At 43.1% G+C, this 27,024-nt stretch overlaps 1 protein-coding gene across 1 annotated transcript in view; it reads right to left on the bottom strand.

The window, feature by feature from the left end:
- Positions 1-2,356: 2,356 nt before the first annotated feature.
- Positions 2,357-27,024, bottom strand: part of adgb (androglobin) — a 284,646-nt gene continuing 259,978 nt past the window's right edge. The window contains exons 34-37 of the mRNA XM_059648385.1: positions 17,047-17,194; positions 13,876-13,972; positions 8,810-8,993; positions 2,357-3,949 (exon numbers count right to left, since the gene is read on the bottom strand). Of these exons, the coding sequence (XP_059504368.1) occupies positions 3,764-3,949; positions 8,810-8,993; positions 13,876-13,972; positions 17,047-17,194 (615 nt within the window). The 3' untranslated portion in view covers positions 2,357-3,763. The remainder of the gene's footprint in view (positions 3,950-8,809; positions 8,994-13,875; positions 13,973-17,046; positions 17,195-27,024) is intronic.

Raw genomic sequence — 27,024 nt, forward strand, 5'->3', positions numbered from 1 at the left:
ATTGGCAAACAATAGAGAAAAATGAAACACTTTCCAGTCAATGATATATGCAGAATTGAACAGTTTCCTAGCCAGCTGCATTAGTTTGCACAAACCCGCATTAACTGGTTGTTGTGATCACAGGTGATTCGCACATTCACAAGGTGGAAGCTTTTCCTCTTCAAGGGCTTTTGTGGCACAGGGGTAATGCCCCTAACTTTGGACTAGGAGGCTCAGATTCAAGTCCCACCTGCTCCTAGAGGTGTGTGATCACAATTCTGAACAGGTTGATGAGAAAATTTTAAAAAGCCCCAGCCTTTCCTATTTGTGAACACTGACAATTTTCTAGGTGTTCTGATAGATTTGTGGGTTAAATTGATTGCACCCTGATGCTCACTGAGCTCCTGGCATCAATGTGGACACTGCCTTGGACAGATGCATTCCAACCCTGGACTGACTGTAGGCCAAGACTTCCCTTGACTGACCGAAGCCAGACCTCAGAACGATTGCCGTCCAGTGCCCCTCACCACTGAATGACTGGACCATAGCCCCTGGATTGACATAGCACAATGGCTAGATGGACACAAATATAAGGTGATTTGCAAAAACAAAACCAGCAACAACTTAAGGAAAACCTTTTTTATGCAGCATATGGTTAGGATCTGAAATGCAGTATATGTGAATGCGGTGCACGCAGATTCAATTGTGGCTCTACACACTGGTGAGAAAAAGTTTATAGGGCTTCAAGGAAAAGGCAGGTGTAGCGTTAGCTAGGTAGATCCTACAGTGAGCAGACATAAATGATGGGTGAATGGCCACCTTCTATGCTTTAACCATTCTGTAATTCTAGTTATGGGATGAACAAAACTAAGCAGATGCTTAGGCTTTCAGTCTAGGCTGTCAGCCTATAGGTAGAGAGGTTCCTCAGGAACACCAGAGTGTATTTCCAGCCCTCCGCTTCTTCCTGTCCCGCAGGCCCGACCAGTCCCCCTCCACCGACACCCTCATCCGCCTAGCTGAACTCGTCCTCACCCTCAACAACTTCTCTTTCGATTCCTCCCACTTCCTACAGACAAAGGGGATGACCATGGGTACCTGCATGGGTCCAAGCTATGCCTGCCTCTATGTAGGTTATGTGGAACAGTCCCTCTTCCACACCTACACAGGCCCCAAACCCCACCTCTTCCTCCGTTACATTGATGACTGTATTGGCGCCGCCTCTTGCTCTCCAGAGGAGCTCAAACAGTTCGTCCACTTCACTAAAACCTTCCACCCCAACCTCAAGTTCACCTGGGCCATCTCCAACACATCCCTCACTTTCCTGGACCCCTCAGTCTCCATCTCAGGTAACCAGCTAGAAACTGATGTCCATTTCAAGCCCACCAACTCCCACAGCTATCTAGATCACACCTCCTCCCACTCAACCTCCTGCAAAAATTCTATCCCCTATTCCTCCGCCACATCTGCTCCCAGGATGAGGCATTCCACTTCCGCACATCCCAGATGTCCACGTTCTTCAAGGACTGCATCTTTTCCCCCCGCAGCGGTCGAGAATGCCCTTGACCGCATTTCCCGCAACACATCACTCACACCCCGCCTCCACCACAACCGCACCAGGAGGATCGCCCTCGTTCTTACATACCACCCCACCAACCTCCGGATACAACGCCTCAACCTCCGACACTTCCGCCATCTACAATCCGACCCCACCACCCAAGACATTTTTCCATCCCCACCCTTGTCTGCCTTCCGGAGAGGCCACTCTCTCCGTGACTCCCTTGTCTGCTCCACACTCCCCTCCAACCCCACCACACCCGGCACCTTCTCCTGCAACCGCAGGAAGTGCTACACTTGCCCCCACACCTCCTCCCTCACCCCCATCCCAGGCCTCAAGATGACTTTCCATATTAAGCAGATGTTCACCTGCACATCTGCCAATGTGGTATACTGTATCCACTGCACCCAGCGTGGCTTCCTCTACATTGGGGAAACCAAGCGGAGGCTTGGGGACCGCTTTGCAGAACACCTCCGCTCGGTTCACAATAAACAACTGCACCTCCCAGTTGCGAACCATTTTAACTCCCCCTCCCATTCCTCAGACGACATGTCCATCATGGGTGTCCTTCAGTGCCACAATGATGCCACCCGAAGGTTGCAGGAACAGCAACTCATATTCCGCTTGGGAACTCTGCAGCCCAATGGTATCAATGTGGACTTCACAAGCTTCAAAATCTCCCCTTCCCCCACTGCATCCCAAAACCAGCCCAGCTCGTCCCCTCCCCCCACTGCATCCCAAAACCAGCCCAGACTGTCTCTGCCTCCCTAACCTGTTCTCCCTCTCGCCTATCCCTTCCTCCCACCTCAAGCCGCACCTCCCTTTCCTACCTACCAACCTCATCCTGCCTCCTTGACCTGTCCGTCTTCCCTGGACTGACCTATCCCCTCCCTACCTCCCCACCTATATTCTCCTTTCCATCTATCTTCTTTTCTCTCCATCTTCGGTCCACCTCTTCCTCTCTTCCTATTTATTCCAGAACCCTCTCCCCCTCCCCTCTCTGATGAAGGGTCTAGGCCTGAAACGTCAGTTTTTGTGCTCCTGAGATGCTGCTTCGCCTGCTGTGTTCATCCAGCCTCACATTTTATTATCTTGGATTCTCCAGCATCTGCAGTTCCCATTATTTCTGGTCCAATATTCCTATTGGTTTTCCTCAGTCATCATAGAGTAGAAATGAATTGAAGGCACCATGGCTACTTCCAGCCACAAAGTCAAGGTCTGATGTGGCCACTGTTGGGCTTGAGTGCTAATTTTTTGATGCCTCTGGAATGGGTGGTGATTTTCACAAAGCTCAATCATGAAGACAGCAACTCACTCACCTCCAATTAACTGTTAAGCTTGTTGAAGAGGTTGTTCAGTGGATGCAGAGAGCCAGGGAAATTTTCAAAGTAGCAAATAGCAAGAACAGACAGCACTGTGATGATACTCAATGCTGCAGTATTAAACTGTTGAAAGTATTAATTAAAATGAAGTGTTTAAAGTTGCTTTCACTTAAGGAGTGAGGACCAAGTACCTTTCTATTGACCATTTGGTCACCAGTATACGCTGTCATTGGTGGTCTTTTGCTCTCGTACCTGTTTCAATTTATCAGGCAATGTTAAGCTCGGCAATGGCTAGCATCTGTTTTGCAGCATTGCATGCTAGAACAAGTTTCTGATCCCCAGGCACCACCCTGCACTTTTAATCAGGTGCCAAGCTTGCCTCTGACCATGCTGGCATGCCATTTGGCTCACATGGTTGTGCTGGCATTTATGCTCTCTGCAAACTTCTTCCAATTTTATCAAATCACACAATCAGCATATTCTTCTGATTCGTTACTTCCTCATATTTATTTAGCTTCCCCTAAATATGCCTGTGTTACAAGAGAACAAAGTTTAATAATTGTGATTCAGAATTGAAAAAAAAGCTCACGGAAACGCCAAAGTAAGAGACCTACATGAATCAAGGCTATAGATTCAAAACAAAAAAAACGCAAAACAGAATAGGCCAACCAGCATCTGTAAATAGGAAAGAAATAAACTGTATTTTTGCATTTTTACTTCAAGTATCTACCTATTATGAACTTGAGCAAAAGTAATTAGTTAACACTATAGGAAAAGAAAATGAGCATGGAACTTAGGAAATAAGTTTGGAGATATGGTTAAAAACACTAATGGCTGGAAGTCATTCAATGAAATGTGATTAAAAATACAATCTAAAACTTTGAAAATGAATTGTCATGTTGCAGTTTTACTTTCTCCTTCCTGAGCTCTTAGGTATTTTATTTGTGGAACTCATGGCTTTTCTCTCCTGCTCTGCCCAGAGAGCTGCTTCCATTGCTGCAATTTCTCTTTGCTTCAATTCTTCCTCGATAAGTTTATTTCTGTATGACTCTCTGAGTTTGTAGACGTTGTTCCGAGCTTCATCTAAGGCTTCCTGCAGAATATGGAAGCAAGAGATTGTATTAGTACTCATTCTTGCACAAATAACACCAAACTGCATGTTACTATCAAGGATGGCTGTGGCAAAACGCAGGAAGATGTGAATAAACTTGAAAAGAAATAAATCTGGAATTGCTTAGTGAATTTTAACATAGTAAAAATGTGATGTAATACATTTTGGTGCCACAGGTTCTGTGAAAACTAAATGGCTGGGAGAGAATGGCAGAGGGCTTTGAGGGTTTCAGATACACATTCACCAAAAGCAGAATTGTGGATTAATAGGGTTAATAACTGCAACTGTAACATCCAGGTTATATTACTAGAAATTCAGAAACGTAAACCTATATAGAGAAGACCAGTGTTCAATTCCCACTATGATAACTGGAGAATGTAAATTAAATAAACCTGGAATAAAAAGCCAACTACGAGCTCTCTGATGAAGGGTCTAGGCCCAAAACGTCAGCTTTTGTGCTCCTGAGATGCTGCTTGGCCTGCTGTGTTCATCCAGCTCCACAGTTTATTATCTTGGATTTTCCAGCATCTGCAGTTCCCATTATCACTCACCAACTACGAGTAATTGTGATTCGAGAATTAATGGATTAGGGTTAAAACCCAAATGACTCACTATTGGGGAATGGTATCTGACATTCCCACATTGCCCGATATGATTTCAGATACACAGCAATCTGGTTGACCTTAAAAACTGCCCTCTGAAATGGCCTAGCAAGGCACTCAATTGTGCCAAACGCTTAATGAAAAGAATAAAACTGAGTAGACCATCTGACATTGACCTAGGCACCGGGTATGATGGAGACACACCAGACAACCCTGTAGAAACCTCCTCACTAACAGTTCTGACCTTATACCAAAATTGACAGAGCAGTCATACAGACGACTCAAGCAATAGCTTGATAAAAACATTCCCACAGAATCGTATCTTTCAGCCAACATTTCTGACATCTTCATCACAATCTTCGGGTATGTTCTGTCCCATTGGCAGGGCAGATCCAGCAGACAGCTATACTGCATGTCATTTACAAAATGCACTGCATCAAGATTTCTTTAATACTAAACACTAATTCCATGAAATCTACAATCTTGGACAAAGAGGCTGGTATCTCCAAACTCTCCTAGAATAAACACACTATTATGACTTGAAATAAATAAGCTTTGCTTTGTTATTGATGAGTTATCGCCCAAACCTCATGCCTAACAACTCTGCAAGTGAACCTGTTTTATATAGACTGCAGTGCTTTAAGGTGGTAGGTCACCACTCCTTCTCAAAAGCAACTAGGAAGGGCAGCAAATACTTCTCCTGTTAGTGGTGCTAACATCCACATCTTCCTCAACCCTTGAGTATAAGACAGAAAAACCAGGAGAATGGATTCGCATCTATACAGGAAGCAGGTTGGAGGATATGTCGTCAAGGTAGGTCTGGGAGTCTGGTTTGTCCTACATATTGGTGGTCAGCCTTTCCTCAGATATGGAAACAGAGATGTCGAAGAAGGGAAGGGAGGAGTTGGAGATGGACCAGGTGAAGGTGGGGCCAGTGTGGAAATTGGAAGCAAAATTGATAAGCTTCTCAGGTTTAGAATGAGAGAGGGAAGTGCACTGATGATGGCATTGATGGAGAAAGAGTTGTGGGGAGGAACAACATCCAATGGGATGCTATGACCAGACGTATATTCCACTCCCCTTCCTTGTTAGCATTCCACAGGGACCATTCCCTCCAGCGCACTCTGGCCCACTTCTCCTCTATTTCCAACATTTCCTCACACCCCTACGGCATCTTTCCATGCCATCACAGAATGTTAATACCTGCCATTTACCTCCTCCCTCACCATCGTCCACGGCCCCAGATATATCTTCCAGGTGAAGCAGAGATTTACTTGTACTTCATTCAATCTAGTCTACTGTGTTCACTGCTCACAATGTCATCTCCTCTATGTTGGGTAGACGGAATGCAGACTGAGTGACCACTTTGCAGAACACCTAGGTTCTGCCCTGGTAATGTTCCCTTCCAGTCTCTTCGATCAGGCAGAAGATAGAGAAGCTTGAACATATGCCCCAACAGGTTTAAGAACAGCTTCTTCTCTGCCATTATTAGACTGCTGAATGGGTCTCTCTAACTTCAAATAATGTTGATCTTACTAATGGTGGTCTTGATTTGTGCACTTCCTGTGCAACAATAACCTTGTATTCCTCTCTGTCTAAGCACCCTGTGATCTCTGTATCCTTGTTTGCTGTGGTCTGCCTGTACTGCTTGCAAAACAAAACTGTTCTTTGGTATATGTGGCCACATTAAATCACATCAAATCATGTCTGCAATAATGATCCTAAGCTTCCAGTAGCCTGCCCTTTCAACACACCACCATGTTCCCTGGCCAACAATTCTCTCAGGCCGGCTGCATCTCAGTGAAGTTCAGTGCAAGCTCGAAGAACAACATCTCAATTTCTGCTTGAGGATCCTGCAGCCTGTGGGACTCAACACAGAGTTCATCAACAGTACAGCCTGTTCGCATTCCTCCATGTTCTTTACCACACCCAGTACTGTTATGACATGGTTGTTTTTAGCAAGGTCACCCATTATCACGTTATATGGTAGACAAACAGGAGGCTGGGAAAACACAGAAAGGCAGGCAGCAACTGGAAGAAAGGAGAACTCAATGTTTTGGGTATTACTCTTCTTTAGGACTGGATGTGGGGGTAGGGGCAGCTGCAGATAAAGATGGGGGGATGAATTGATGGGCGTGGGGTAGCAGAATAGTGGTGATAGGTGAACACTGATAATAGGTATGACCTGGTTGGTCGATGGGAGGGATGAGTCCAGTTGGTAGCGAGAAGGGAGGGTCAGAAGGTGGAATGGAAGGGAGGAGGTGGGCCTGGAAAGGGAGCCGGGGTATGGGGGGTTAAGATTATTTGGAATTGGACAGCTCAATGTTGAGCGGTTCGGGCGGAGGATAAGCTGTTGTTCTTTAAATTTGCACTCTGAGTCTCTGTGACATTGGAGGAGGCTGAGGACAATGTTGGAGGGAGAGTGCGGTTGCGGGGTTGGTGGAATTGAAATGGGTGGTGACCGGGAGGTTAGGCTGGCCATTATAGGCTAGATGAAGTTGCTCAGTGAAATGGTCACTTAGTCTACATTTGATGCTACCGATGTAGAGAAGACTATTCAGGAGCACCGGATGCAATAGACTAGATTTGAGGCAATGCAGGTGAGGCTCTGTCTCACCTGGAAGAACTGTTTAGGACATTGGATGGAGGTGAGGGAGGCGGTGTGTGAGCAGGTGTTGCACCTTTTACAGTTTCAAGGGAAGGTATCAGGTGTGGTTGGAGTGGTTGCTGGGGAGTGTGGCACCAACTAAGGAGTTGCAGAGTGAATGGTTCTTGCGGACGGCAGTGGGGGGTGGGCAGTGGAAGATGTTCCGGGTGGTGGGATCTAATTGGAGTTGGCGGAAGTGTTTAAAGATGATTTGTTGGATGCGGAGGCTGGTGGGGTAGAAAGTATTCAACCCTCTGGAGAGTACCCCACCCACCCCAGCCCCAAACCATTCCCTGCAACCCTGCTTTTCCCATGGCTAACCCACCTAACCTGCACATTTCTGGACTGTGGGAGGGAACTGGAGCACCCAGTGGAAACCCACATAGGGGGAATGTGCAAACTCCACACAGAGTTGCCTGAGGGTGGAATCAAACCCAGGTCCCTGGTGCTGTGAGGCAGCAGTACTAATCACTGAGCCACCGTGCCGCCCTCTTTCTGGCTCAGCTCCATCTCCACCTATCTGCACACCATTCCCCTTCTTCCCCCAACTTTGGCTTTAGCATAAATACAATCTTTTCCTAGCTACTAACAGTTTGACAAAGTGTCACTGGACTTGAAACATTAACTCTTTCTTCCCGTACATGTTGCCAGACGTGGTGAGTTTCTCTACAATTTCTGTTTTTGTTTCTGATCTCCAGATTCTGTAGTTCTTTGTTTCATTTCAGAGAATGTAGTGAAATTACTTTAGAGTACGGAGTCAGTAATAATCCAAGATTGGATGTGTTGGGATAAAATCCTGAAAAAAACTTGAAGCAGAGTCTTTTTAAACACAGGTGTATGATAGCTCCAAGAATAAGCTATCAGATGTTCCAGTATAGAAGTTAAATGCACAACTCTCTTATTGAGGGGTTAGGAAAAAGGATTCTCGTGTGTTTACTGAGGTTGCTTTTCACTGTCTGTACAAGGAAATTTTTTTGTAACTTGGGATTAATAGGATTATATTTTATCTGTGTTTAAAACTTCTTGAATTTGTTTTATAATAGACTGATTTATTTTAATCTATCCTCATTTCTTTTGCTTAACAATTGTGTTTTATTGTTAGGACAAAATCTGCAACGTGGTGTGCTTCTGTCTCATTGAGACAGCTTCTCATTCAAATCAAAACAAAATGTGACCTATCAAGCTATATTTCAGTCAGGGATCTGATGTGTCCATAAATAACATCAGCTAGGATAACACTGGAAATGGTGATATGACATCTTGTGGGACAACCTGGGAGGGCAGATTGAGCTTCATCAAAAATGTGGTCCCTTTGACAGCGCAGCAATTACCCTGTATTACACTGCTGATGTCAGCCTGAATTTTGTGTGTAAATTTAATCAGAAATTTCTTTGGAGCATGTACTGAAAGAAAGCAAGCATTTTCCATAAAACACAGAACATTATAGCACAGTACAGGGGATGTTGCGCCGACCTGTGAAACCAAACTGAAGCTCATCTGACCTACACTATTCCATTATTATCCATATGTTTATCCAATGACCATTTAAATGCCCTTGGAAGCTTTACAAGGAATAGTTCTGGCAACAATTACCTGCATAGCCTCATACATTTGCAGTTGCTGTGCCTTCAGCTGACGGCGAGACTGCCTTTCTTTCTCTCGCTGTTCCAGGATCACCTGTCGCCTTTGGCGGAACTTGCGAATTTCTTCTGCCTTGCGATTGCCCTGCTCTTCAAGAACATATTCATCCATGAGAACTGGTACACGTCGTGTAGTCCTGTTGAGACAGAAACAGTTCAAACCAGCATCACTCTCAGCATTGATTACTTTAAGTTTTATGTATGGGATGAAAATGTGCTCATTTGACAAACTGGAGATCAATTTATCCGCAGTGTCACTGCCAGCAGTGGCGATACTATCTGCCCCTTGGAGAATGGATGCAAGACTATGCTGCTACCTAAATAAGATGTTGTCAGTAGAACCCAGGCCGGTCTGGCCTGGGATTTGAGGTTCTCATTAGGATGCCACAAATGTAAAGGATTTAGATATACCTCATCTGAGTTTCTCCCTCAAAGGTGAATAGCACAGAAAGGAAATAACTCAGAGTTGCCTGCGCTAACAGTTGCATGGAAGATGCTGCTAGAACATATAAACTCTTACCACAAATAAAGAATGCGCATCTGCCTGGAGGTTTAACTGTCATTGTTAATTGACTACTTGGGACTGGACTTTCCCTTTAGGGTCCAAGAAAGAACCACGCATGATGTGGTGGCCTCTGTACTTAGGTGTCTCTTTGTGACACTCTCCTTGTGGTCTCAGAGGACATGTGGCATGTAGCAGTGCTGTAGTTGATGGTCGTCCTGGTCATGGAGGAGTTCGGTGAATATCATCAGAACTGCTGCGTACCTGCATCATTGGAAGGCAGCATCCATCACTGGACATGGCTTAAAGATGTTCCCTCCAGCATAGATTCAAGAAGGTTGAAAATACTGAAAGTGCCCTGTGATGGGTGGTACCCTGATCTTCTTTGGTGACTGATTCAGTCTGTTGCTGGCACTCTGGAAGACTGGAGAGGGCACAGAGCTTTGTGCAACTGGCATCTTCAACAAACATCCCAATACCATTAATATCACAGATCAGTCACAATTACATAACGTGGCATGTATCCTGTGCGATTTTGTCAACTATATCACATTTGTTTCGGCTAGATCTTTTCTGCTTTGTTAGTTGACTCTGTCCAGATCTGTTTAATCTGTGTGCGTGGCTTCTTCCTGCTATCCTCTGAAAGTACTTTCTTCTGTTCCTTTGGGCTTTCAGGAGAACTCCAGCTAATACTTGTAAAATATTTGGAGGAGGATGTAAGTAGCTTGTTTAATAATTTAATGGATTGCACAAGAGTGAAGGAGGAGCAAATAGATGAGGAGGATTGCTAGAGGATATAGCATGATACAGATAGGCCTGAGACTTGGGTGAAGAAATGGCAAATGGTGTTTAATCCAGACAAATGTGAGATGATGCATTGTTGAAGATCTAATGCAGGACAGAAGTATACAGTAAATGGCAGAATCCTTAGCAGCAACAACATATAGAGGGATCTAGGCATACAGGTCCACTGTTCCCAAAAAGTGGCAACACAAGGTGGATAAGATGGTCAAGAAAACATCAGTTGGGCAGACAGTATATAAATTGCCAAGTCATACTGGAGCTTTATAAAGCTTTAAGTTATATTTGGAATATTGTGTACAGTTTTGGTTGTCATACTTCCATAAAGATGCAGAGGCTTTATGATGGCACAGAAACTGCTGGATGTGGCCTTATTTGGAGGGAATTAGCTATGAGGAGGAATAAACTCAGTTTGAATTCACTTGAACATCGTGGGGTGAGGTGTGACCTGAAAGAAGTTTATAAAATTTTGAGAGGCATGATTAGAATGGATAGTTGGAGTCTTCTTCTCAGGGTAGAAATGTCACTTACTAGGGGACAAATATTGAAGGTAAAGGCGGGTAAGTTTAAAGGAGATGTGAGAGGCAAAATTTTTACACAGAGGGTGATAAGTGTCTGGAATGTGCTCCCATAGGAGGTAGTGATGGAGGATAGTGTTGTGGTCGTGTAGTGTCCATTGGTCACCTCTGTTTTGTTCCAGAGTCTGGCGTGGCCTTTGGAACTATACATCTCTAAAGCCTTTTGTTGCCACATGCTTTGCAAATATGAAGAAAATCTGGACAGCTTGTGAGTAGGTGTAATAACCTCTCTATTAAAGGTTTTTTTTGGTTTAGTGCAAGTTCCTGACTGTAGCAATAGTTTTAACTGCGATTAAAGCACATAATTGTTGTGGGCGTCATGCTTGCCATAGAATATCTTCAAATAATCTGTCAATGGCATGGTCTTTTCTCTTGTCCAGAACTTCCTTCCTAAAGGCTTTAATTAGTGTGGTGGTAATAACTAGTGCATTGATTCCCTCTATCAGTTCCTCTTCAGAAAGTTCACATTCATGTCTTCTGACAAGCTGATCAATAGACTCTTGAGGTTTTTGAATGTGTGACATGAGTTGGAATCTGAGAGTCCTGGACTTAATTCTTACTTTGAGCTGGTGTTTAAATGGTTTTCAAATCTTTTCTAGATCTTTCTGATCATTCATGGGAAGACCAAATGTACTGATCCTGTGAAGCCTCTCCTTGCCAAATAGCAAACAAGATTTCAGAGCTCTCTTCTCAGGATCATCTGTTACTAGATCTGTAAAATAAAACTGCATACATTGATTGCAAGTTGTAATTCAATAAAGGCATCATTCGCTACACAGCCCATATTTAAGTGTTTGACTTTACATCTCTTTGGAGGTGTTTGCTTTGTATTAGAAAGAGTGTACATTGTCTTTTTTTTATTGTTTTGCTATTCTCTCCTTTTGTTTTTCTTTTTTTAGTTTCTAGTTCCCTTTATTTTCCACTGCTGCCACACCTTTACTTGTCTTCGTCCATTTAAGATTTTTAGACTAAGCACCACAGCTATATAGTTCAAAAAGTTGCAACTGCAAGCTTGCAATTAAGCCACTAGATGACATTCACCCCAAATAAGAAATAATGACATCACAGGAGCATGTCTCTACTTTTGAATTGAATTGGAAAGGAAAAATGGCAGAACCATCTGATCTTTGCACACAGCAATGCCTTTTTACTACGCGGGTTAAGCGGTGGGAAATAAAAACTTGGCAGATGAAATATAGTGTTGAAAACTGTGAAGTTATGCACTTTGGCGAGAAAATCAGAGAAGCTGAATATTATTTAAATGGTGAAAATCTGCAGACATCTGCAGACAGAGGGTTTCATTTAAACATTCAACATCCTTTGGAGACTTGTCAAGCTGGATGTGGAAAGATTTTTTTTCTTTTTGGGCGAGAGTTGGGGACCGAAGGGCATTATCACAGGATAAGGGGTGGCACATTTAAGACACAAATATGGAGGAAATTCTTCTCTGAAATGTTGCTGTACCTGCAAAATTATTTCCTGTAGAAGGCTGTTGGGGCTGAGCCATTAAGTATATTAAAGGCTGAGATAGACAGATGTTCAGTCAGTAAGGGAACCTGGGAATATGGGGAAAAAAGCAGGAAAGTAGAGTTGAGAATTGTCAGATCAGCCATGGTCTCATTGAATGGCAGAGCAGACTTCTTGAGCTGAACGGCCCATATTTGTTCACGTATTCCTGTCTGAAGTAGCCTAAGATAAGATGGTGTCCAAAACTTTTATATCCTCAGGACACGTTATGATCCAGTACATGTATACAAATATGTTGACTGTAAGAATAATACATTATCCTGTAAGTGGAAGGCAGACACAGGAAAGTCCAACAGCAATGCATTTTGCCAAATTGCAAACAAGCATTTGAGAAAATGCCCATTGCATAAAGTATGGAATTTGTTGACTGGAATGAACCGTATGAATGGATGTGGTCTTTGATGGTGCTGTCCCTTTCCATTTCTGCTAAGTATAAAATTGGGATTGAGAAGCAGCAAAGAGTGTGGTATCCGGAAAAGACAGAAACTTGGCTTCAGCAGGAGGCAAGAACTGAGAACAAAAAAATGCTGAAGAAGGGTATCAACCTGAAATGTCAGCCTTCTTGCTCCTCTGATGCTGCTTGGCCTGCTGTGTTCATCCAGCTCGACACTTTGTTATCACAAAAAAAAATCCTGTCTATTCTTTACAGGAGATGGAGAAGAATTAAAAGGAGGACAGGCATTACCAAGGAATTGATCACAACATCAGAAAGAAAGTTTATCATGGAAAACCGTTTGAGTCTGGCTTGAATTGAGAACCAACAAGTGGCCTGCAACAATATCAATCATCCATTATTGTGAAAAAGAAAGAAATTTCACCTTCATTCACTCCTTGTCGGGAATCTGTCTAAAGGTTGTTCCCACAACAAATAAAAATAAAATCCAAAAGAACTGTGGATGTAGTAAATCAGAAACAAAATAGGGATTGCTGAAAAAGGTTAGCAGGTTGGGCAACATCTGTGAAGAGAAATCAGAGTTAATGTTTTGGGTCTGGTGACCCTTCCTCAGTTCCTCAGACCTTTCCTGAGTTTTGAGGAAAGGTCACTGGACCCAAAACATTAACTCTGATTTCTCTTCACAAATGCTGCCAGACCTGCTGAGCTTTTCCAGCAACTTCTGTTTTGTGAACATATAACATTGGTGTATCCTTGGCAGAACCTCAACCTTTACCCTTCAGTCAGATTAGCTCAAGTTAGGCTTGGGTTAGGCTCAAGTACTTGTCATGAGATTAATGTGTCCTTGGAGATATTATGTGACATGTGGATGACTATGTCCCCTGGATTTGGGATGTGAGTCTGCATACTTAGCCCTAGGTTGAGGGCTGTTCCTCTCAGAGCATGTTCACTGGTGAAAGAAACACCTAAAAGTTTCAGTGTCTGACATTCACCAGTACTTGGGGAGGAAAATGGAAATCAGTTCCATTGAATAGGGTGTAAAACTGGACTGAAATTCATTAAACTCCCTTTTTGTTATTGTCCAAGATCAACTGCACTGGTATGCCAACCAAGTCATTAGTAATATTTTGACATTGTATAATTACAGCATATTGGGTATTATTGCTGACATTCAGTGTCACCTCGAGTTGACTGGCTACACAATCTCACATAAATACCTTACATGACGTGTCCACTTCAGATCTTCAATCAACTGATCTTGTGAAGTTTTGCCACCATCTGGGAGCTGACTTTCTTCTAAAATCTGAGACTGATCTATACACAGAGAACGAACCAAGTTTAACAATTTACTTTTGAAAATTGAAACCCCTTTTCAGCCACGAAGTTGAAAACTATTTCAGTGTTACCTGAAATATTCTCAACATTATTTTGGTTGATAAACATTCAGCATCTGTGATCAGAACAGACAGGTTAATGTCTTGAGGTTAAATGTCCTTCAAACAAATATGCTAAATATTTGCAAATTAACATTCACCCAGTAAATTTCTGTTCTGTAACATGTTTCGTAATGAATCATAAAATATCTGCTTTGTTTCAGCTAAACTTACCACATGTAATAAAATTATGTAGACATCTAACAAAATATTGTAGGATTCATCCTACAGACAGAAAGGTAAAAAATACAGAACTCACAGAAATGTTTGCTGCATTAATATTTTAAAAAATGCAAAACAAAAACTGCACTGTAACAGCACTATAATTGCAATATCAGTCTTTCAAATCAGTCACTTTCTTAACAGCTATTAGCTCTGTGGTAATCAATAGCTGTAAGGGAAAATGCCCTTTTAATTAGCACTGGATGCGGTCTGTGCCAAAATTTTGTCATGATACTCAATGATGCCAGATTTGTGCAGGCACATATTATGCAGTGGCCAATTGGAGTGGAACCGAGAGGATTTTTGTAATGCAACGTAATTGAGTAGTCTTGATTCACCTGCTGTTGCCTACTAAATCCAAAAACTACTCTCAGTCCAAAGTTGTGCCGTTTAGGTGGATTGGCCATGCTAAAATGCCCATAGTATCTAGTGATGTGCAGGTTAGTTGGACTAGCCACTGGAAATGCGGGCTACAGGGATAGGGTAGGGGCTGGGTCCAGGTGGGATGCTCTTTGGAACGCTGGGTGTGGACTTGATGGGCTCAATGACCTATTTGCACACTAGGGATTCTGTGATACTCACTTTCTACTTTTAGTGGAACTTATTTTTATTGTTACTTTACTGTTTTATTTCTATGAACCAAACTCTGAATTCACCCTTGCCTGACCCAAATCTCCTCTCCCTTCAACATTTCATCAATGCCAGAGCTCAATGAAAGCGGAAGTGGTTCACAGAAACCTCTGGGTTTTTGATAATGTTGGCATGTTTTCTTATTTTACTTCATCAGGTGATTGAACTCTGAGATGTATTTCATAATGGCCTTTTATCTACAATGTTCTTTTTTACAAACCACGTTAATGCAGAGATTTTTTATTTGTTTTCATGAGACTGAGTAGTTTTTAGCTTTGGGCTGATACAAGAAATAATTTAAAAAGATGACTGAAATATTGGCATTTATATCGAGGGGATGGAATACGAATGAATGACTGGATGTTAAATTATATTCATCTAAATCCCCCGTTACTACTCATTCAGAGTACTGCATTCAGTTCTAGTCTGTGCAGCTTTGGAATGATATAGCAAGGTGTAGAGCTGGATGAACACAGCAGGCCAAGCAGCATCAGAGGAGCAGGAAAGCTGACGTTTTGGGCCTAGACCCTTCTTCAGAAATATTAGCCTTGGCAGGAGCATAACCAAGGTTCAACAAAATGAAATCTGGCTTAAAGAGTTAAATTAAAAGAACAGGTTGCAAAGATTGCATTCTTATATATTAATAACTTTGATGATCAGAAGTGGTTAAATGAGTAAAGGGATTGATAGATTTCTTCTGGTAGAGGAGGATAGAAATGGACATAATCTTAAAATTTGAACTAGTGTCATGTAATGTGTGTGATTTATATATTTTTAATATCATTTATTTTAGAGTTGGGAATTGAGCTAATGGCATATGCATTTTGGTCTGTGTATCTGAGTTTGATGATTAACTTGTAAGTATTTCTGCAGCCATTGAATTTCTTTTAAACATTGAGATAGTTATTACAAGGCTTATTGGAATTTGTTTATGCTGGGAGAATATTATCTGCAAAAACAATAAACAATGGTGCATTAAGTGAAATGAAGAGGCTGCCAGATTCTCAGGATTGGATTTTGAAGCATCTGTTAAGTCAAACCCTGTGTGTGATCAAGAAGGGAATTCTCACTCTGGTGTGAGTACCACAAAAGGAACACTGTTGGGATGAGTAGAATTACAGATCAGATCATGGAGTCCCTACAGTGTGGAAAAAAGGGCCTGTGGCCCAAAATGTCCACAGTGATCCTCCTAAGAGCATTCCACCAGACTCATTTAATCTACACATCCCTGAACACTATGGGAAATTTGACATGGTCAATCCACCTAGCCTGCACATCTTCCAACTGTGGGAGGACACAGGAGCACCTGGAGGAAACCCACACAGAGACAATGCACAAACTCCACACAGACAGTCACCTGAGGGTGGAACTGAACCTGGGTTCCTGGCACTGCGAGGCAGCAGTGCTAACCACTGAGCCACAATTATATTTTACCATGTGTTGTGAAATATTTAATTTTGTGTCATATGTAAAATAGTTTGGTCTATATTATTTTATTTTCACTTACTTATATAATAAACTTGCTTTATTGTTAAAACTAACTGGTAGCATTATGCATTTCTGTTTTAGTGAATGAGTGCCTTGCTAAAACTAAAATATGATTTATCAAGTCAGGTATCAGACTGGTATCTGACTTGTTCAGTAGTGAAGTCAGACAAGAAAAAATATCGAGGCTGTTAAGAAGGATGCCTTCAAGGTAGAGATCAACAAATTCTTGATCTCCAAAGGAATCAAGGGCTATGGGGAGAGTGCAGGGAAGTGGCGTTGAAATGCTCATCAGCCATGATTTAAATGACAGAGTGGACTTGATGGGCCAAATGGCCTTACTTCCACTCCTATGTCTTACGGTCTTATGGTCTAAGGTGTTTATATGGAAATGGTAGTAGAAGCCATATCCTTCAAAAGCTATTTAGATTTGTTCAACTGAAAGACTAATAAATGGACTTATAGTACTCTGTTAGATTGGGATATAAACACTCACAGATCCAAGGAGGCAAATAAAAGTATGATACAGATTAGCCATAGTTTAAGAAAATGCAAAAGGAAGCTTGAAAGGTTCAATGAGTTACTCTTGTTCCTCACCATATATGGTCTAAGTTGTACCTGTCGGTGGCGCCTCCTGCGTTGCTGCATCATTGGTATCGCCTTCAGAAGGAACCTCACTGACATTTTCGCCTTCTGTCCCAGCAGTACTTAGCAACGTATTATCTATTGCTTTGTGATTCATGACGTGCAGTCGGAGTTGTAAGGCCTGGGGGACAATGGGAACAAAGACATTTTGGTGCAGGTTGTCTGAAACTGCATTTCCATCCATTCATTTTGAAGGAGCATATACAGATGAAGACAGATCTGGGTAGTTTTGTTCACATGCAATTTACATTGAAAAATGAAGAATCCATGAATAAGGAGAAACTGTTTCCTGTGCAGGAGAGATCAGGTTCTAGAAGACTCAAATTTCTGATAATTCACAAAGAATCAGAGGGAAGGTGAGGCAGTTTGTTTTGCAAAACAGACTATTACAATCTGGAAAGTACAACATGAAAGAAAGGAGAAAGCAGATACTGTAGTAACTTTCAAGAGGGAATTAAATGTATATTCAAAAGGAAAAAAAGCAGTGGGATTTGGAGAAAACACGACGGTTAATTGGATATCTCTTTCAAACGGAATGGTCTCCTTCTGTGCTATAAATCTCCTGAAGCAGGGATGGGAGGGGGTTTCAGTTAGGTTAGTTGGCTGGATTCCTAGCTTGTGATACTGACCGACATCAAAAGTGGAGGTTAAATTCCTACAATGGTTGAGGCTACCATGAAGGACTCTCCTCTTCAACCTCTCCTCTTGTCTGAGGTGGGGTGACCCTTGGGTTAAACCACCAGCAGTCATCTCTGTCTAATAAGGGAGCAGCCCTATGGTCCTCTGGGAGTAAGGCAACTTTACCTTTGCTTTCAAACCTAGGGGAATCTTATCAGCCTCTGAGTGAAGTTGGCTGTGGCAACAGTTTTAGGAAAATAGAGCAAGGTGGTGCTTGATTAAACTTGGGACCAAAAAGTTGCATTTCCAGTCAAGTCTTGGATGTCAAGGCAAAATTCTTGGTTGTGAGCAGTCAGAGACGTTTTAGTATGGATTATCACTTAATATCACTCTCATCAGGTCTTAATCTCACCCCTTTAATATATATGCTCCTGTTCTTCTGCCCTCCAAATAGGAACTGGATTTTGAAAGTTCCTGATATGAAAGCCGGAGCTGGTAATTTGTGACTGCAGCTTGACATTCAATCCTTGGGCTCCATCGAGGATACCTGGCAACAATATCCCAGGGTACACACTGTGGACAGCAACCACGCGCACCTCATATCCAGGTATTGGAATCTGACTCATACCAGCTTCACCACAGCATCATGGCACATCTCTGGTCCACTTACATTTGTGTCCTTTAATGCTGTACTTTGGAATACACTGATACCTTTCATTGTAATGCTGCTTCAAGGACACTTTGGACTGGAACAGCCGGCTTCTCAGAGTTGCTTTCTCATTCTCTTAGAGTGAACTCACTTTGCACCTGTATGGAAGTTTGCAACATCGCCTAGCCATTTTGCGCTTCACCCCACCACTACACCACACCCCCCCGCCAGAGTTTAAATGCTCATACTATTTCTGACTTGCCTTTCTGTTTAGGGGAGACAGAAAGCCAAGCAGCTTGTCTTAGTTGTCAGCAGACAAAGGGATGGACAGTTGCTGTAGGCACCCTCCTATCTAAATGCTTTTTTTTTCTCTATCTGTCCACCCTTCCTATGCGAGCACGGAGCATATACCAGCAAATTACATGACAAATACACTGCAATGTAACAACCAAAGGCATGTCTCAAACTTGAAGGGTCTTGGTGGCAGGTATTTGAAAAACTGCCTGACAACCATCTGGACAAGAACTCTGGACAGAGAAATTGGACAAATACATTACTTAAAACCAAAACAAAATGAAATTACAAAAACTAAACCTAAACTAAAGGATACAAGATCTGTACTGAAGCCATTTTCTCTCTAAAAATAACAAAGGGATGCTGTCCAATTAAAATAAGGTAGTTAAACAGTCCTGAAAGCATAACTCCAAAGCTACCCTCAAAGAAAACAAGATTTATTTTACGTTAAGAAAGCTTATCTAAGCCCATGCCTCAGTTGGAGCTGCAACTTTCTTTCCCAAATTAACACAAATATAATTTTAAAATACCCATGAAATGTCAACAATCCTTATTTGTCATAAATGGCAGACAGAAACCTGCAATTACAAGCCTGCCGTTTATAAAACAAATTTTAAAGTAAAACTCTTAAAATAAATAACCAAAGAAGCACTGCATTCTACTTTAACAAAAAAGACAAAGGTTTGTAAAGAAAAGTAGAAGGCAAATGCATACTATGGAGAGGACATCCATTGACATCTTTACCAAGTTAAAACTGTGCAAACAATGTATACCATTCTATTTTACAGATCAGACAATACACAATCCTGATAAACAACCACTGGCAAGAAGGGGCTTCACAGGAGTGAAATATTAATCTTTCTGTAGATGATCGGAAAGATCTACAGAGGATCTGGAAAATTGTCAAACAGCATCCCAATGTAAGAATTAACTTCAAGATTATCAGACTCCAATTCATGCCATATAGACAGTAATTCTAAGATTCTACTGGCCAATTTTTAGAAAGGCTACAGTAAAGGATATGACAGTAACCTTTCCAAAGAATTGCCAGAGAGGTTCATTGAATTGGTAATCAGCATCACACTAATTAAATTCTTTAGGAAGGATCTTCTCAGCAAGGAAAAGGGCCATATTGTTGACACATTACTTGAGGATAGACATAAGTATGGAGCGAATAAAAATGATATGCTTTAAGTGCAGCCAATTGATATGGTCAGCAAATCTGTAACAGATTCTGTTTGCTATACCTGCCCCAAAGCTGTCAGCTATTTTTGGATAGCTATAAAAAAAAATGTGCCACCAAGGGAAAATCTAGTTCCAAACAAACACAGGTAACCAAGAATATGGTATAAACCATGCAGGAGGTTGTGACTCTATGGCCAGTTCATTGTTTTCAATTTTTTCCCTACATCCATGACATCAATGTTGTTTTTATCTTTCCAACTGTGTGTAGAGGACTTTTCATAAGGGGATTCGAATTTTAACTATATGAGTTAATGATCCACAGTTCATAGTTTATCTGTAGCTGGAATCCACTTCTTTGTAATAGTGATTCTTGTTAAATACAGAAACCTGGCTGGAAGTGACTCAGCCTAAAATGTTTGTTCCAAAAGTTAAAGGGCAGCATACAGCTTAGGGACAGATGGGCCACTCACAAAATCAAATATCTGAATCGCTGAAAGAAGGGCATTTTGGAGGCTGCTATTAAAGAGGATGTTGCACAATGGAAATAATTTACACTGTATTCCTTCATCTTCAAGCACTGCAGAGGATCAGTGCTGCACAGAAACACCGTTATACAGGAACCAGTGCAGGCAATGCAGGAGCACCAATTGGAGACAGCTCAACCACAGGAATCCAGGCAGCAAGGCAGAGGCAGATACAGATGCAGGCTCCGGGGACACATGAATGCTCACATGTTCAGGATGATGTACCTAAAAATGTTGGAGAGATAGTTCTTGAAAGGATCACAGAATTATGCACTCCAGTGCAGGATGGCAAGAATCAAAGAACAAATAACAATGAAAATTAGAGCACAGGAACAGCCCCTTTAGCCCTCCAAGCCTGTACCGACATGCTATCCGTCACTACTGAAACCCCCTACCCTTCTCGGGGCCGTATCCCTCTATTCCCAACCTATTCATATATTTGTCAAGACGCCCTTTAAAAATCACTATAGTATCTGCTTTCACTACCTTCCCTGGCAGCAAGTTCCAGGCACTCACCGCCCTCTGTGTAAAAAGCTTGCCTCGTACATCACCTTTAAACCTTGCTCCTCGCACCTTAAACCCATGGCCCCTGGGAAAAAGCCTCTGACTGTCCAGTTTGTCCATGCCCTTTATAATATTGTAAGCCTCTATCAGATGCCCCCTCAATCTCCGTCGTTCCAGCAAGGACAACCCAGGTTTCTCCAATCTCTCCTCACAGCTAATGCCCTCCATACCAGGTAACACCCTGGTAAATCTTTTCTGTGCACTCTCTAAAGCCAATACATCCTTCTGGTAGTGTGGCAACCAGAATTGGAGACAATATTCCAAATGCGGCCTAACTAAGGTTCTATAAAGCTGCAACATTACCTGCCAATTTTTAAACTCAATATCCCAGCTGATGAAGGCAAGTATGCCAAATGCCTTGTTGACTACCTTTTCCACCTGCATTGCCACTTTCAGTGACCTGTGTACCTGTACACCCAGGTCCCTCTGCCTATCAGTACTCTTAAGGGTTCTGCCATTAACCGTATATTTTCCATCTGGATTAGACCTTCCAAAATGCATTCCCTCACATTTTTCCGGACTAAACTGCATCTGCCATGTCTCTGCCCAAGTCACCAACCGATCTGTATCCTGCTGTATCATTTGACGGTCCTCATCGCTATCTGTAATTCCACTAACTTCTGTGTCATTGGCAAACGTGCTAATCAGACCAGTTACATTCTCCTCCAAATCATTGATATACATATTACAAAGAGCAAAGGTCCCAAAACTGATCCGAGGAACGTCACTAGTCACAGCACTCAATTCAGAAATGTACCCTTCCACTGCTACTCTCTGTTTTCTAAACTGAGCCAGTGTTTTAATCCATCTTGCACACTAACTTCTGACCCCGTGCAACTTTACTTTCTGTACCAGTCTGCTATGAAAGACATTGTTAAAGACCTTACTGAGTCCATGTAGACAACATTAACTGCCCTACCTCATCGATCATCTTCACCACTTCCTCAAAACACTCAACCAAGTTAGTGAGACATGACTTCCCCTTCACAAAACCACGTTGCCTCTCGCTAATAAGCCCATCAATTTCCAAGTGGGAGGAAATCCTGTCTCGAAGAATCCTCTCCAATAATTTCCTTACCACTGATGTAAGGCTCACTGGCCTGTAATTGGCCAGATTATCCTTGCCATCTTTCTTAAACAAAGGAACAACATTGGCTATTCTCCAATCCTCTGGGACCTCCGCGGTTGCCAGTGAGGATACAAAGATTTCCCTCAAGGTCCCGGCAAATTCCTCCTCTACCTCCCTCAGTATTCTGGGGTATATCCTATCAGGCCCTGGGGACTTGTTTACCTTAATGTTTTTAAAGACCCTCAATACCTCCTCCCTTTTGATCTCAACATGTCCCAGACTATTTACTCACCCTTCCCCAGACTCATTATCCACCAAGTCCTTCTCTATGGTGAATATTGATGCAAAATACTCATTTAATACATTGCCCATTTCCTCTGGCTCCATAGATAAATTTCCTTCCCTGTCCTTGAGTGAGCCAACCCTCTGCCTGGCTACCCTCTTACTCTTTGTATATGTATAAAAAGCCTTGGGATTTTCCTTAATCCTGTTGGCCAATGACTTTTCATGGCACTTTTTAGCTCTCCAGGCTCCTTGCTTAAGTTTCTTTTGACTTTCCTCATATTTTATCCTTGCCTAGTGTGTTCCCAGCCTCCTAGCCTTGATAACTGCTTCCTTTTTGATTAGGCTCACAATATCTCTCGTTATCCAAGATTCCCTAAACTTGCCATACTTATCCTTCATCCTTAAAGGCACATGCCTATCCTGTGTTCCCAGCAACTTACACTTGAAAGTCTCCCACATACCAAATGTTGATTTGCCCTCAAACTGCCTCCAATCTACATTCTTCAGTTTGTGCCTCATATTGTCATAATTAGACTTCTCCCAATTTAGAACCCTCATCTGACAACTACACTGATCTTTTTCCATCAGTACCTTAAAGCTTATTGAATTGTGATCATTGTTCCTGAGCTGCTCCCCTACTGAGACAGTGATCACCTGGCCAGCCTCATTCCCCAGTACTAGGTCCAGTATGGCCCCTTTCCTAGTTGGACTATCTACATACTGTTTCAAGAAGCCCTCCTGCATGCTCCTTACAAACTTCACCCCATCCAAGCCCCAAGCACTAAGTGAGTCCCAGTCAATATATGGGAAGTTAAAATCACCCACGACAATAACCCTGTTACTTGTACATCTTGCTAAAATCTACCTACATATCTGTTCTTCTATCTCCCACTGGCTGTTGGGAGGCCTATAATAAACCTCAAACATTGTGACTGCACCCTTCCTATTCCTGAGCTCTACCCATAATCCATGGTGATATTGTGGGTATATGATATGGCATTACAAATTACTGCAGTCCTTAATGTTCTGTAGCTGGTTTATTTCAGTAGTCTATAGGTGACACCTGTAACATCTCCCAAGCAGTTACTCACTACAGCAAACAGCAGATAACAAATGCATTATTCAAGAGGGGTGGAGAATTCATAAGATTTCAGATAGTAGGAACAGCCAAGCAGAGCACCAAAAACACAAATAATACAGAAGAGAGGTTCAATGCCAGTCATGTTGGAGAGGATGCAGAAAATGTGTTATGAAAAGAGGCTGGATGGGCTGGGACCTTTTTTTCACTGGAGTTATAGGGGTGACCTTATAGAGGTTTATAAAATCATGAAGGGTATAGATAAGGTGAATAGCAAAGGTCTTTTCCCTAGGGTGTGGGAGTTCAAAAGTAAAGGGAATAATTTTAAAGTGAGAGAAGAAAGATTTAAAAGGGACCTGAGAGGCAACTTCTTCTCATAGAGGCTAGTTGGTATGTGGGATGAACTGCCAGAGGAAATGGTAGTTGCAACATTTAAAAGACATTTGGACAGGTACATGAATAGGAAAGGTTCAAAGGCACATGGGCTAAATGCAGGCAAATGGGACTAGTTTAGTTTGGAAACCTGGCTGGCACAGACAAGTTGGACTGAAAGGTCTGTTTCTGTGCTGTACGATTCTATAACAAGCAACACCATAGAGTAAACCATCAGTCTACTCAAGACATGTTCCCACTGCCTCACTTGTTATGAGGCTGCTTTTATAGTATGACCTAGTAGAAATGTCATATTGTGTGCTTTTCACTGTATCAACACTGCTATGCAGAAATGTAACAACAGCTTGGAGGAAGAAAAGTAGGCAGAAGTCTAATTTGACGAACAAAACAGGGAATTGGAGAGTGCCAAGATAATAAAATGTGAGGCTGGATGAACACAGCAGGCCAAGCAGCATCTCAGGCGCACAAAAGCTGACGTTTCGGGCCTAGACCCTTCATCAGAGAGGGGGATGGGGAGAGGGAGCTGGAATAAATAGGGAGAGAGGGGGAGGCGGACCGAAGATGGAGAGTAAAGAAGATAGGTGGAGAGAGTATAGGTGGGGAGGTAGGGAGGGGATAGGTCAGTCCAGGGAAGACGGACAGGTCAAGGAGGTGGGATGAGGTTAGTAGGTAGCTGGGGGTGCGGCTTGGTGTGGGAGGAAGGGATGGGTGAGAGGAAGAACCGGTTAGGGAGGCAGAGACAGGTTGGACTGGTTTTGGGATGCAGTGGGTGGGGGGGAAGAGCTGGGCTGGTTGTGTGGTGCAGTGGGGGGAGGGGACGAACTAGGCTGGTTTAGGGATGCAGTAGGGGAAGGGGAGATGATACTGCATCCATTGTACCCGGTGCGGCTTCCTCTACATTGGGGAAACCAAGAGGAGGCTTGGAGACCGCTTTGCAGAACACCTCCGCTCAGTTCGCAACCAACAACTGCACCTCTCAGTCGCAAACCATTTCCACTCCCCCTCCCATTCTCTAGATGACATGTCCATCATGGGCCTCCTGCACTGCCACAATGATGCCACCCGAAGGTTGCAGGAACAGCAACTCATATTCTGCCTGGGAACCCTGCAGCCATATGGTATCAATGTGGACTTCACCAGCTCAAAATCTCCCCTTCCCCTACTGCATCCCTAAACCAGCCTAGTTCGTCCCGTCCCCCCACTGCACCACACAACCAGCCCAGCTCTTCCCCCCCACCCACTGCATCCCAAAACCAGTCCAACCTGTCTCTGTCTCCCTAACCGGTTCTTCCTCTCACCCATCCCTTCCTCCCACACCAAGCCGCACCCCCAGCTACCTACTAACCTCATCCCACCTCCTTGACCTGTCCGTCTTCCCTGGACTGACCTATCCCCTCCCTACCTCCCCACCTATACTCTCTCCACCTATCTTCTTTACTCTCCATCTTCGGTCCGCCTCCCCCTCTCTCCCTATTTATTCCAGCTCCCTCTCCCCATCCCCCTCTCTGATGAAGGGTCTAGGCCCGAAAAGTCAGCTTTTGTGCTCCTGAGATGCTGCTTGGCCTGCTGTGTTCATCCAGCCTCACATTTTATTATCTTGGAATTCTCCAGCATCTGCAGTTCCCATTATCTCTGAATTGGAGAGTGACAGGGAAGGGGATCCACATCAGTGGGCTGTGAGTGAAGTGTGTGCCATGGAAGTTAACACCAAGAAGGCTATGCATGACCTCATACTGATCAGCTTTCAGGCACCTGCTCACTATTAAGTGACACAATAACAGCCTGAACAGTTTTCCACAGATGGCACATTACTCTACCTTGGATGTCAGAGAGAAGACTGCAAGAAGCCTGTGTCTCTCAGACATGTTGTCAAAATCATACATTGTTGACGGGGAAAAAAATCATGAGACTTTTGTATTAAAAAACATGCTGAATAAAATAGACAACAATGTAAATCTTCTTGCTTAACATAATAATATAAACATGAGTGCAAGCTGACTGTGTGAAAGTGAGCTTTTAAAACATTTTGGCACATTGCATTGAGACAGCTAGGGTAATGGTGTGAGCAAGCTGCTGCTCTCTCTGCTCTGAGGACTTTGTTAATTGGACAGGTATCCTTTGACCAGACTTGGCCTGGAAGGGACATACGTGGCCACTGCCACTGGAAGAGTTTAGGTCACTGGCTTTGGAACTGGGGCGCTCTTGGCAACATGGAGTGTGTCAGGCTGCAGCTTCCCCAGCTTCTCAGTGCAACATGGCATGTCCCATTTCCTGGTGACAGAGGTGCACCTGGAGGAGTGACCAAGAGCACCAAAAATCTCTTGCTAGCTCACTACTTTAGTAAGCCCATGGCACTAGTAACAGTCTGCAAGGGCATTCTATCACTAGGCATTCATGGTGTAGTCTCTTGGTTTTGCTACTCTGTGATGGTCTATACAGTCTCTGTGGAAGAAGCAAATATTTTATACCAGCTGAAACATGGCAGAGGTCATTCATGGAAGAAACCCTCCATTGCTGAGCTATGTCTGCTGAAAGCCAAAGGCAGTTCCACCAGATTCCCTCTTACTTTCCACTCCGCCTCTAACTAGTTGAGTGTTGCTGTCATCTGAAGTCCTTCAGTGAGGCAGCTGCTTTACTACAGAAGCCCTCAGACTATCTTTTGTCTTATCTGTCACTGCCTCTCTTGTCTTAATCTGTATGACTATGTGGTACTCACCAGACTGCAACCTCAGGCCGGTGCACACAGCGTGGTGGGAGTTAAATCATATATCTGTGCAGGTACCAGGTGCATGGGATATGTATGTTGTTATGTCCTTTGAGCCATCTGGTCTATCATCCTTCAGGAAGGTGTCAGGAGTAAAATGTAGATGCTGGTGGGCATTCTTTGTGGCAGTCAACGATGGAAATGAAGCATAAAAACAATTACTGGAATGCTGATGTTAATGGTCACAATCCTTCATGGATGCAACAGGTTGCCATGGTCAAGGCAGAGATGGAGGAATGCAATTCTTCATCACTCTCCACACTGCTCAATCTGAACCCGGTGTCAGCCACTGACTGTGTGCCCTGCTTCCCTGCCAACTCCAGGGCTTTCAACTCTACCTCTGTCAGGGGATGAATCGCTGGTTGTCTACCCCTGCTCTTGGATTGCTCCCTGGTACAGTAGTTCTTCTGTTCCTGCAAGCATCACGGGAAAAAAAAGTAGTGATGCTGAGGAGAATAACTCACTGCCAGAATGGTTCCTGGTCACATGAGCTGTCAGGTTGCTCTGCGGTTCTTCCAATCTGTGCAC

Source organism: Stegostoma tigrinum, chromosome 9, assembly GCF_030684315.1.
Source record: "Stegostoma tigrinum isolate sSteTig4 chromosome 9, sSteTig4.hap1, whole genome shotgun sequence".
NCBI classification, from domain to species: Eukaryota; Metazoa; Chordata; class Chondrichthyes; order Orectolobiformes; family Stegostomatidae; genus Stegostoma; species Stegostoma tigrinum.